Source organism: Alligator sinensis, unplaced genomic scaffold (assembly GCF_000455745.1).
Source record: "Alligator sinensis unplaced genomic scaffold, ASM45574v1 scaffold282_2, whole genome shotgun sequence".
Classification (NCBI taxonomy): domain Eukaryota; kingdom Metazoa; phylum Chordata; order Crocodylia; family Alligatoridae; genus Alligator; species Alligator sinensis.
In genome coordinates, this window is record NW_005841879.1 from 1,130,886 (window position 1) to 1,142,249 (window position 11,364).

The 11,364-nt window shown below is 44.1% G+C and overlaps 2 protein-coding genes across 4 annotated transcripts in view; one reads left to right on the forward strand and one right to left on the reverse strand.

The window, feature by feature from the left end:
- Nucleotides 1-5,182, forward strand: part of SLC16A6 (solute carrier family 16 member 6) — a 9,788-nt gene extending 4,606 nt beyond the window's left edge. The window contains exons 4-5 of the mRNA XM_006017346.3: nt 325-1,152; nt 1,871-5,182. Coding sequence (XP_006017408.1) covers nt 325-1,152; nt 1,871-2,112 — 1,070 coding nt within the window. The 3' untranslated portion in view covers nt 2,113-5,182. The remainder of the gene's footprint in view (nt 1-324; nt 1,153-1,870) is intronic.
- Nucleotides 1-10,726, reverse strand: part of ARSG (arylsulfatase G) — an 88,033-nt gene extending 77,307 nt beyond the window's left edge. For all 3 annotated transcript variants that reach the window (XR_003092526.1, XM_025196254.1, XM_025196252.1), the window contains exon 1: nt 10,617-10,726. The gene's annotated coding sequence lies outside the window, so the exon portion shown is untranslated. The remainder of the gene's footprint in view (nt 1-10,616) is intronic.
- Nucleotides 10,727-11,364: the final 638 nt, after the last annotated feature.

Here is an 11,364-nt window from a genome sequence, read left to right on the forward strand (position 1 = left end):
GGGGGGCCCAGCAGGCTGCCCACTGCTGCCCAGCCCCTAGTTAGTGAAGTATTAGGCAACATAGTACTAGCATAAGTCTTTGAATCCAGAAGTCAAATATTGGCTGACTTGGGAAACTTGTCTTGTGCTTCTTTCGGGAGTTGGGGGAATCTGAGATACCACAATACCTAAAACCGTGTCGACTCCAGTTAGAGCAGAATCTGACCCAGAAGCTTTTAAGTTTGGAATTTTTTTCTTTTTACATAATTACATATTAATATTCCCAGTCAGGATCGGAGGCTTATATAATGTGTTTCCCCTCCTCAATTTTTTTTTGTTCCCCAGCTATTACTGCCTTGAAAGAGCAGATTGGTTGGAGGTACAGTCTCCTATTTGTTGGTATGCTACAGTTAAACATTGTCATCTGTGGATCGCTGCTGCGACCTATTATAATCAAAGCGCAAGAAGTAGCAAAAGTATTGCCAATAGAAGAGCAAACGGAAACAAAGTACATGCTTGAAAACGAGCAAACATGCACCTCAATAGAGTCCTTCGACTCAGGAGTAGAAGTAACTACCTCACCTTGCAACGTGCCTGGAAATGCCAAAACGGAGCTGAAAAGTAAAGAACCAAAGGAAACGGTCCAGATGCTTGTCGACGCTAGCAGCTCCCCTGAAGAACCAAAAACCAAACTACAGCTACTGGACTTTTCCGTGATGAAAGACTGTAGCTTTATTTGTTACGCACTCTTCGGTCTCTTTGCCACTCTGGGCTTCTTTGCCCCCTCGCTGTACATCATTCCTCTTGGTCTCAGCCTTGGCATTGACAAGGACCATTCAGCCTATATATTATCTGCCATGGCCATTGCCGAAGTCTTTGGAAGAATTGGTGCTGGCTGGGTCCTCAACAAAAAGCCTATCCGCAAGATTTACATTGAACTCATCTGTGTCATTCTGCTGTCCATTGCTCTGTTGGCATTCCCATTTGCCTATGAATTCTGGGGACTGATGATGTGTAGCATTTTTTTCGGGTTCATGCTTGGGACCGTAGCAGGCACACACATTCCTCTGTTAGCCGAAGATGATGTAGCTGGCATTGAGAAGATGTCTTCTGCAGCAGGAGTGTATGTGTTTATTCAGAGCTTATCTGGGTTGGCTGGACCACCCCTGGCAGGTAACTTTTTTTTTTTTTCTTTTGGTAGCTATAATAGCAATTACTATTATTGATGCCTTTTTTACTTTAACTGTGCTGTAGTGAGTTCAGTGTGGTCGGGGCTCTGTGTCAGCCCGCAGAGCAGGCTGATGCTAAGTAGCATCCCGAGCAGCCCTCCCAAGCTGGAAAGGAAAGTTGCTGCAATGCAGGGATCTAGCTTTCAGTGTCCTGGAAATGAGGCAGCTTCTACAGAGGAGCCTCAGAGGAAAGCAGAAATACTGCAGTGCTACCCTGCTCCAGTTAGATACCTAAAATTGGCATCCTTTCAGGCTTCAGCGAAATGACTCGCTTGTGCCTACTAGCACTATACATCTTGCAAAATAAGCGAGTCTTATACTGGCAGATGTCAGCGAAACATGTAATACGTTGATACTTGATATGGTTTTAAAGGGGAAAAAAACATCTAAATAGTAACTGAAGGAAAGAACAGGAAGACAAGTAAACCCTCTGTGGGGAGACGCTGTCTAGTCCCCTCCAAGTTACGTTTAACTTCTTTTCCTGACTAAAAGCATTGCAAATTGGAGTTTGTCATGCAAAAACACTGATACAGAAGTACCTGCGCTGAAACATTTTGAAGAGGGAGATGGAGGGAGGGAAAGGGGTTAACAGAGGAGAGGAACAGGAAAAGAGATACCTCTTGCACTTACGTTTTAATTCATGTAAAATGTTCCCTTCCTAGGTGTACTAGTGGACACAACGCAGAACTACAGGTCAGCTTTCTATTCCTGCGCTGCTGGCATGATCCTCGGTAGTGTGTTCCTGGCCTTTGTCAGACCATGCAAAACAGGACTGTGTCAAAATCGGAAGCTGAACTTGGAGGAAAACACGTCAGAAGCTCCAGTAAATTTACCAGATGACTTTATTGAAACAGATATTGGGAAAGTAGATGATTCAGGAAAAGGCTCTGAAAGCATGGCCTAAAAAAAAAAAAAAAAAAGCTGTCCTCCTTAACCTCCTAGATGCTGTGTAAGACCGGGAAGGGAAATGGAGTCAGCTCCACTCCATATTTTAAAATTCCACTCTAAAGGGAATGCAAAGTTTTAAGTGTGAACAGTTGCTACCAACATTTTCTTTATACCACCCCTCCCTTTTTTTTTTAATTGCTTTTGATATATTTTTTTAATACCTAGCAATGGCAGTTCCATTTGAAATATGGCCATGTGCTGCAAGCCATGGAAGAATATTTCTGTCCAGCATGAAGATAAGTCTGCTTTCTTAATAGTACCTAACGGTTCTATTGATCAAGTAAAAGACTTTCATAAGGACCTTATGAAAGTAAAAAATGGCTCATACAACTCTACTAACTAGCTCACAGTCTTTGTTTGCCTGCAAGCATCTTGAACGACAATCCCAATTCAATCAACAAAGTAGATATGCTGAAGTAGAGACAGTAACTAAACACGTAACTTGAACTTTTGGGGTTTTCTACCTAAAGAATATGGATTCTAGTTTTTAGATTTCTTTTTTTGGATGGTTCAAGGGGTGGGGAAGGGGATAGACTGAATAGCTGATTTATGACATTGTTAATGGTGGGGTTCTGGGTCTTTTTTTTTAATTAACTTGAACTCCATCAATGCTGGGAAGTTGGAGATTATCACTTTTTTTTTTTTTTTTTTAATGGCCAGTTATTGCTGCAGAGAGAGAGTTGGGGCGGGGGGGATTTTTTTCTCTCCATACAAGCGTCCTTGGAAATGTTTCCTGTTAGATCAGATATATTGTCTTTTAATTTAAACTAGTATTTATTTTAAATTATTTGGAGGTTGTTAAAAGCTGTCAAATAATTTTGTATTGGAGAAGAAAAATAATCCTGTGGCTTAGCAAAAAAGCCATTTTACCTCTTCGTACCAATTCTTTCAATGCCTATCACAAACTTAATTTCTTTCCGTCTTTCTTTTTTGTTTTAAGCCTAGGTTGTAGTGACTGCTGTCTGTTTTTAATAGATAAGCCTTACACAACCCATGCTCTTTGAGAGAGGGGAAAAAAAGAGAGAACAACTGCTGGATAGCAACTTGCATATTCAGTGCATCTTTCCGTAGGTTGTGGGTTTCAGGTCCTCAGGTACTGTAAACTGACAGCTCTGACCTAGGTAGAATTACAATAGCTGAGGATCTGGTCCTGTATGTTTAGTATCTAAACCTATTTGCAAATTTTTCAATTACTGCTGCACACAAATCCCTGCAGCACTACTGAATTCACACCAATAAAAATCGCTGCAGCTAACATGAGGCAGCAAAGGCACTTGTCCTCACAGGTTGCAAATAACAGCTTACATCCTTTATAATATGAAGGATGTTTTCTTAAGCTACTATAGGCATCGAATAACTGGTCTTAAATGCAAAGACAATTGTCAGTCTCTTATTCCTACTGAACTCATTGAGTATTTTACTATTTAGTTTTGTGAGCACAAAGTTGGGCTCTTTGTGCATTTCCCAATTTAGCCTGATTACGTGTAAAGAAGGGAACTGTAAAAGACAGCATACTGGCTGTTCATTCACTTTATTTTTAGTTGATTCCTACTCCAGGGGCGCATCAACAGGTCACCCTATGACAACGTAGTGATGTGCCATGCCGCTGTATGCTGTGCTACAGCAACGTAGCAACCACGTGATTGCCAGCTATGTCACCGTAGCGGCATGCTTCCCGGATACAGTGTACCCCTATGGTGACGTAGCGGGAAAATCTAAGCATGCACCACCCATACTACGCCATGCTTTAGTATGAAGCAACGTCGCTGTACACTGATGTGTAGATGCGCCCATGGTGACACAAGCTTTCTTGCCCCATCTTTATGCATCTCTATGCCACTAAGCAACTCAGGGGGACAAAAAAAGTCTGTTTTGGTTGTGAGTACACACACCTTGAAAAATATTTCTGTGTTTTAAATGGAAGTGGCATTGTCCATTAACCGCTATGTTACCATGTCTGTGTATTTTACCAGCCATAGAAATGTGGGACAATCTGTAAATTCTCTTTTTGGGAAGGTGCTTTTGGGTTTTTTAAATTGTCTTAGATGTCCAAAAAGAAACAGGCACTCCTGCAACAAGTGGCTATTGCAATTCCTTGTCACTGCCTGAGAACTATCATGATCATGCTGCAGCTCTGTGTCCTTTATATGCCTTCAGCACTTTATCATACACAGCAGAACCTCGCTAAGTTGCACCAATGACTGGAAGACCCATTGTAGGTTGCTAGATTTTTTTTGTGAATAACTAAAGAACAAATATGGCAACAAACATGTACTTATTTATTTTTTTAAGTGTAGCTAATTTTAAATTATGATACTTCAAGCATGCTGGTCAGTGTTCTGTAGAATAACTATAAAAATTAATGAAGTCTTAATAATAAGAGACCTCACTACAGCACTTTGCTTAGAAGTGGACGAGGCTGCAGGTTCTTTGTATGAGTGTGTGTACGTTACCTGTTCTGCAGATTAACGAGGTTCTACTGTCTCTTTTTATGAGGATTTCCAATACAGATTAAATGTGTGCGACTGACTGCACAGGGAGGTTCCAGTTTCTGTACATACAGTAATAGCAAGAGCAGGCGAGCGTATGAGTGTGTGTGCACGCACAAAAGACCCAGAAGCAGGCTTTAATGTGTTCAAAACAGGATTTGCTAGTTTGTTCTGTAATATATTTCGTGAACTCCTGGAAGTGTCACAAAACACTGAGTTTTGCAATAAATTTTTTTTCATAAAAAACTTCTCAGATCTCGTGAGATTTTTTTTTTCCCCCCACCCCAAACCAGTGTGGCATCTAGTTGGCAAAAAAACCAAAACCACGATACACCTTTTAGTTATGACTGAAAGCCTTGATTGTCAGAACTCCCTTTTCAGAAGGGTTTTCAGTGATTGATCTTCCTTGCACACCGCTTTCCCACACTCAAGTATCATGTTGCCATTCCTGGAATGAGCAACCATGAGCTCTCTTACAGTAACTACCTGCGTGCTGGCAGATTAACGCTGCCCATAAATGAACACTGGTAGTCTGAGGAAACTCTTACCAGCATAGTTCTTGGCATAAATCAATCCTCATTCTGATAGATAACTGTACTAGCAATATGTTTTTAGGCACCACTGTAGAGAGTCTATAACTTTTGTGAACAGCAGGACCATCATGTTAGACATCAAAGTTGCTGTTCGGTGCATTCCCAACCATTTTACTCTTAGTTGCACAGGGCAATATCCATTGAGCCACCCTAACTCTTCTTCGTTCCTGTTCTATTAACAAAAACCAAGTCTTCCATTTTGCTATCCAGGCAATAGCTTGTTACCATTACAGAGGCTATCAGGAAATGTTACTGTCACTTTATTCAAAGTACCACTGCTCTTCTGCTGGGCAGCTGTCAGTTTGTTAAGAGAAGAAACTATTTATCTGTATGTTAGGGTGTGACTTGGTTTCTTTACCATCCTGGAACAGAAGTGGTTACCAACAGCTGGTGTCTCCTCCTGCGAGGCATTCCCCTCAACACCAGTACTTCATCCCTTCAAATCAGGGCACTTCTGCAATTACTTCTTTTAACTATGATGGTATAAAGTAAGTTCTCTCAAACTTATCTAGTCAATCAGGCTCATGTCTGCCAAATACAGATGAAGGCAGTTGCATAGGGCAACTTTTAAGAACCTTTCTGTATGATGCATCTTTACTGCCTTCTTCATGTATATAGGTCTTCCAATTTTTTTTAAGCTGTCTATTGTTGGACGAGTTGGAAGGAAGTAGTTGAAAGGTTTGGGAGGTTTTCAACAAAGAACTTATTTCCAAAGTATCTTAGCTAAATGGGCATTCATAAGTCAGTAACAACTTCCTATTAGATGTTACCTTGATCCCTGGTCTTGATCTACCAGGGATCAAGTTGGTCAAAATAGGCAAAACCTGAACTTCAAAAAGTTCCCACTTTTTTATTTTATTTTATTTTTTTTGGCTTGCAGAGACTGGAAAGGAGGAGAGCTTTCAGGCCTTATTTTTCCTGTCTGAAAAGAAAATCCAAGGCCAATTTTTCCCCTTTGAAAATTTACCAACATAGGAACTTAAGACAATTCTAACTTAATTTTAGCTTGTTCATTAAAAGAGAAAAAAACCCAACAAATTATAGTAATAACCTACATGGGGAAAAGTCTGGGAGGACAGATACTAATCTGTGACTTCTTGCAGCACAGCTAAAGGATGCCACATCTCAACCATCCATCCCTTATTTTACAGAGTAATTAATTATTCATTTCTTCTCCAGCACCACAAGATAGTGCCCCTAGTTTTTACTGAAATGTTGCATTAAAAACAAGTGCATTCTATTCTTTTAATAAGGTTTTGCCTGCAATAATTACTTAGGGCAAATCATGGCTCATCTGTACTTTCAGTGCAGAAACTGAAGACATCGGGGTTTGGGAAGCTTCCAGTATGGGATAAAGTGGGGAAGAGTTCCCTCTAGTGTGCTATGCCCATAGGAGGCACAGGAAAGATTCACAGAACTTGGATGCTGTCAATTTGAACATCCACCTGCATCCAAAAATGTTGAAGCTACTATTGTTTTTGAGTGCCCTCTATGATTACTATGGCAAAAGAAATTCCCCTCCTGTTTCGCTGCTTTATTCACAACCTAAACACGGTATTTAAAGAGTCTGGCTGCCAGGTCATACAGATTTTTAGGGCGTGCTCTCAGAAAACTGCTTCTCAAATTTCCTTAAGTCAGCATGAATAAAATCAGCTATGAAGTCCAACACTGGAGCTAGCAAGTTGCATTTGTAACAAGTCATTATAGTGAGCAAAACTGAGTGACAGTCCAGGACTTTCTTACAGGGAAACACGTTATTCTAAATCATTGGTTTTGGCACAGAAGCCACAGCCATAAACACCAGGTTTATTACACACACACATCTCCAGAGGACAGATTCAAAGAGGATGATTTTCTTTACTTTCACCTCCATCAAAACGCAGCTGACACCACTGCCCTTCGTCGTTGCACCCTGCCCAACCGCTGCCGCTTGCCGCGGTCCCATCAGACAGCATAGCTGAGAGACAAAACCACCTTGAGGATGGACGTGAGTCTGGAAACAAATCATCTGAACATTTTCTGGACATTTAGAGAAGCTGTGCTTCCCCAGCGATTCCCCATACACAGCTTCCGCAGTCATTTTCTTGCCCCTCTGCTTCTCGTCCCCCAAACTGAACAGTGCAGAGGAGCACCTGCCTTTTATAGTTTTTAACATATTCTTGCCAGCTCAAGGTCATCAAAACAAAGCCTTTGAAATGCTGTAAAGGAAATCAATGTTTCACTTCTCATCATTAAGGTTGTTGGTTCCTTTTTTGTACCACGCTTAGAGCCAGGTTTTACTAGGTCCCAAAATGGCTCCAGGAGAACTAAGATCCTTCCGATTTCGCAGAAGCATAGATCGTAGAAGATGAGGGTTGGAAGGGGACCTCAGGAGGTCACATTAGTCCCTGCTCAAAGCAGGACCAGCCCCAACTACATCATCCCAGACAAGGCTTTGTCTAGCCAGGTCTTAACCTCCAGGGATGATGCTACCACCACCACCTCTCTGGGTAACTTGTTCCAGTGTTTTACTACCTTCCTACTGAGAAAATTCTTCCTAACATCTATCCTAAACTTCCTTTGCTGCAACTTGAGACCATTGCTCCTTGTTCTGTCAACTTATATAACTGTAGCTGCATTTCCTGTATTGCAGCTCTCCTAGCCAGGAAAAAGTGGATGAGGACGGCTGGGGGCCCTGGTTCCACACTAGCAACCCACAGAGTTGGCTAGCCATACATGCAGAGTCTAGTTTAATTGCATTACGCATAGAGAAATGCCTTAATTTCTTAACACCTTCTAGATAGCAATGGGCAGGACGCTGATATGGGAAAACCTGCAACAGGTACACTGAGGACAAGTGGAGCCCCTTGCATCTGGTTAGCACACTCAGTAGCTTTGGCCACCTCTGTAAGAGCTGATAAGGTGAACAACCAGCTGACAGGAGCTTCAGCATGGCACCCCTATCGCAGTTCTGCACCTGGCCCCAACACCACTGAAAATGCTGCTCCCTCGGATGACCGACCTTTCAGGCAGAAGGAAAAGAAAGAAGAAGAGTGGGGAGGTCAGTGGAGCGAAGACACAGAGAATGCCTGGCAGGGCAGGAGAATATGGCGGAGCTGCCAATTTAAGGGGTAAGAGGGGATGGGACCCCTGGTAATAGCAAATGAGCCATTGGGAGAAACAGGAAACAGAGAGGTGCACATCCCCGGGCAGTGAAGACAATGACATAGGCAAGAGGGAAATGGAAGGCATGTGGAGCTCTGGCAGGGGGTAACCTGGGACCCTTGATGGGGAGAGGGAGAGATACCCATAGAGGCACTGGCAGATGCAGATGGGGGAGCTGGAAATAGAGTCAGTTCCTGAAACTGTGGAGACAGAAGTTGGCATAAAAGGGAGCTTTGGGTACAGCATGGAGGGCTCTACGCAGCCTGGCGTGTCCAGTGAGCTCGGCCTGGGGAGCAGTAAAAGCTGCAACCCCCTAGCATAGCATCCCTTAGGACTCTCACAGGCAATATTTTGGGACTAACCTACACAAGCATCTATCCTGACTTTTCCCTGAGGTCTGACTTTTGGTATGAAGCCAAATCCCATTCGCCTTTAACAGATACAACTCCCTTTGAAGTCACTGTGAATGCTACAGGCAGGACTTGGTCCTTAGGGTGTTTGCACATAGCATGGGGGCCTTCCTGCTCTCTCTGCCGGCTCCCTTGGTCATGGCTGATACCAACTGACTGGGGATAGTGTTATCAATGGAAAATTTCTTCTTACTATGCATTTAGAGGAAGCTTTTCCATGGGACATCAGTTGATCTCTGGATTCCCAGAGTTTTCAGCACGACCATCCTCTCCGGCTTCAACCATTTTGCAAAAAGAGAAAGCTCTCTCATGGGAAATCAAGAGGTAGCAGAGTCTGGAAGGTAGGGATTGCCCCTGGTTGAAAGAGATGGTCTGTCAATGGAAACCCACAGTAGGCATCCCTATATCTATGAATCCCTTCCAACTGCAAAGAGACTCAAGCCCCAAGACACCTCCCCTCCTCATTCGACTTCACAGGCCTGAGATTATTGAGCATATCAGTGCCCTCTGGCAGGAATGGGTTGTTCTCACGGTGGGCCATACCGCTGGTTCTGGCTGGCTACTGCGGACAATTTCACATGATGCTTGATCTTCATTTTAAACAAGCACCCAGATGGCACAGTAAAGGGCGCACAGTTCACCTACAGAATAAATAACAGGGCAATTCCTGCAGCATATCATAAAGGTTTGCTTCTGGCATTCTCACTCGAGCAAAACTCCCACTGAAGTCTATTAAAGTTGCCTGGGTAAAGCTTGCAGAGTGCGACAAGTCACAGAAATCCTTCCCTTAGGATGCTCCTGTCACTAGGTTCTTTTCCTGTGCTGGTCATGCAATTTTTTGTGACGTCCTGCACTGCATCAGCAACTGGCCAGAAGCCCAAGGGTTACCAGTAAGGGCTTGTTTGCCTAGATGGAGAAGTCACCCAGCAGAGCCTGTGCAATAGCTATTGCACCTCCTCATGTGGGAACACAGACACTCCAGCACCAGTGTCCTCAAAGATGGGTACTGACAGTTATCGTGCTTTACACTCACCTGGTTTGCAAATGCCCCCCTAGTCAGATGAGCCACAAAACCAAATCCTGCCCTCACCATCCCCAGCCGTGTGCCAAGGTGGAGGGAGGAGCAATGCAAGTCTCACATGGAGCTCCTGTCATCTCGGCAGTGCAGGGCCGGCAGGCTCAGGAAGTCACAGGGAGAAGGCAGAGGAGGGTGTATTTTACTGCTCCTCTGCAAAGCAGTAAGATGCTGCCCAGGCCAGTATCTGCCCTGCACTGCAGCGCATGCACTAGGAGTTGGCAATACATACAGATCGGCATGCCATCCCCTGCTTAACAGAGAGGTGGCCAGGATGGTACAAGAGCCGGGCCTACCTCTTGAGAGCTATGTAGGTTTTGTGCCCGACTGCTAGGCTACTCCCCGCTGGCCTCTCCCCACACAAGGGCAACCACATCAGATCGAGCAGGATCTAAATTCTAAGTTATACATATAGCAGCAAACTAGATCCCCATGACCGCCCCACACGCTTGGATTTGTGTTTCTCTCATGCATAATAAGCGTCCTACAAACATTTTGTCATTAATTTATCTGCTGCAACCAAGCCTGTAGTTCTGACTTGCCCCTGCATTTACTTTCTCAGACTCCGTAAGCCATACAGGGCCTCAGACGATCACACACAACTTTCAGAAACAAAGGACGAAAATGTTCACGGCTAGCTCATGCAAGTGAACTCCATTATTGCAAACGTGGTAAACCAAGCTGTCACGCTATTGCACAGCCTAAGATCACACACACCATGCAGTCAAAATAAAGGTGGGTGCACTCACGGTGCATCGAGCTGCCTGCTGCTGCTGCCTGCCATGTTTTAATCCTCCCTGCCGTACAGTGAGACGAGTGTGTGCGAGTGAGAGCGAGGCCCTGCTCCTCCCACAAGCTTGTTGCACACGAATGGATGGAGCAGAGGTTTGTGACCACATGGTCTTTCACAGCCTGTGCTATTGCAGGACAGAACAACTCGTCTGCTAAGGCAGCGCGCCAGCCTCAGGATTCACGTGGGTACAAGCAGCCATGACAAAGGGGAGCAGTGTTTGCTGCAGCTTCCGAGAGCCCCTGAAGGCGAGCCCCAAAACCTCCTGCCTGCACATGAGCTCTGAAGAAATCTTTCCCCCTGCACCTCCAGCAGGCCTGCAGTGTCTTACACATCTGGAGAGGACGTTTGTGTAGCCCAAGCCTAAAGACAGTACCAAACAAATATTGCTTTTCACACATCTGGAGAGTCCTCTTCAAAAGCGCAGTTTGCTGTTTTCCAAGCACGTCCCTTTTGTGAGGAAGTACATTCCCATGTGTGTTTAAGGCATCTTATCTCCCAAACCACCTCTGCCTGAAAATACTGACTATATACGGCTATATAAATAGCACGCTATGAAGACTGGCATCAGCAAATTTCCTATACACAGTCACCAGTGCACAAGCTGCTTCACCCTGGCAAGGTTTCCCTTCATTCACTCGCACTCATGCATTTTTACTCATTCCCTTCCCTTTCCCAGAAATGCAATGAATTGAACAAACTGCATT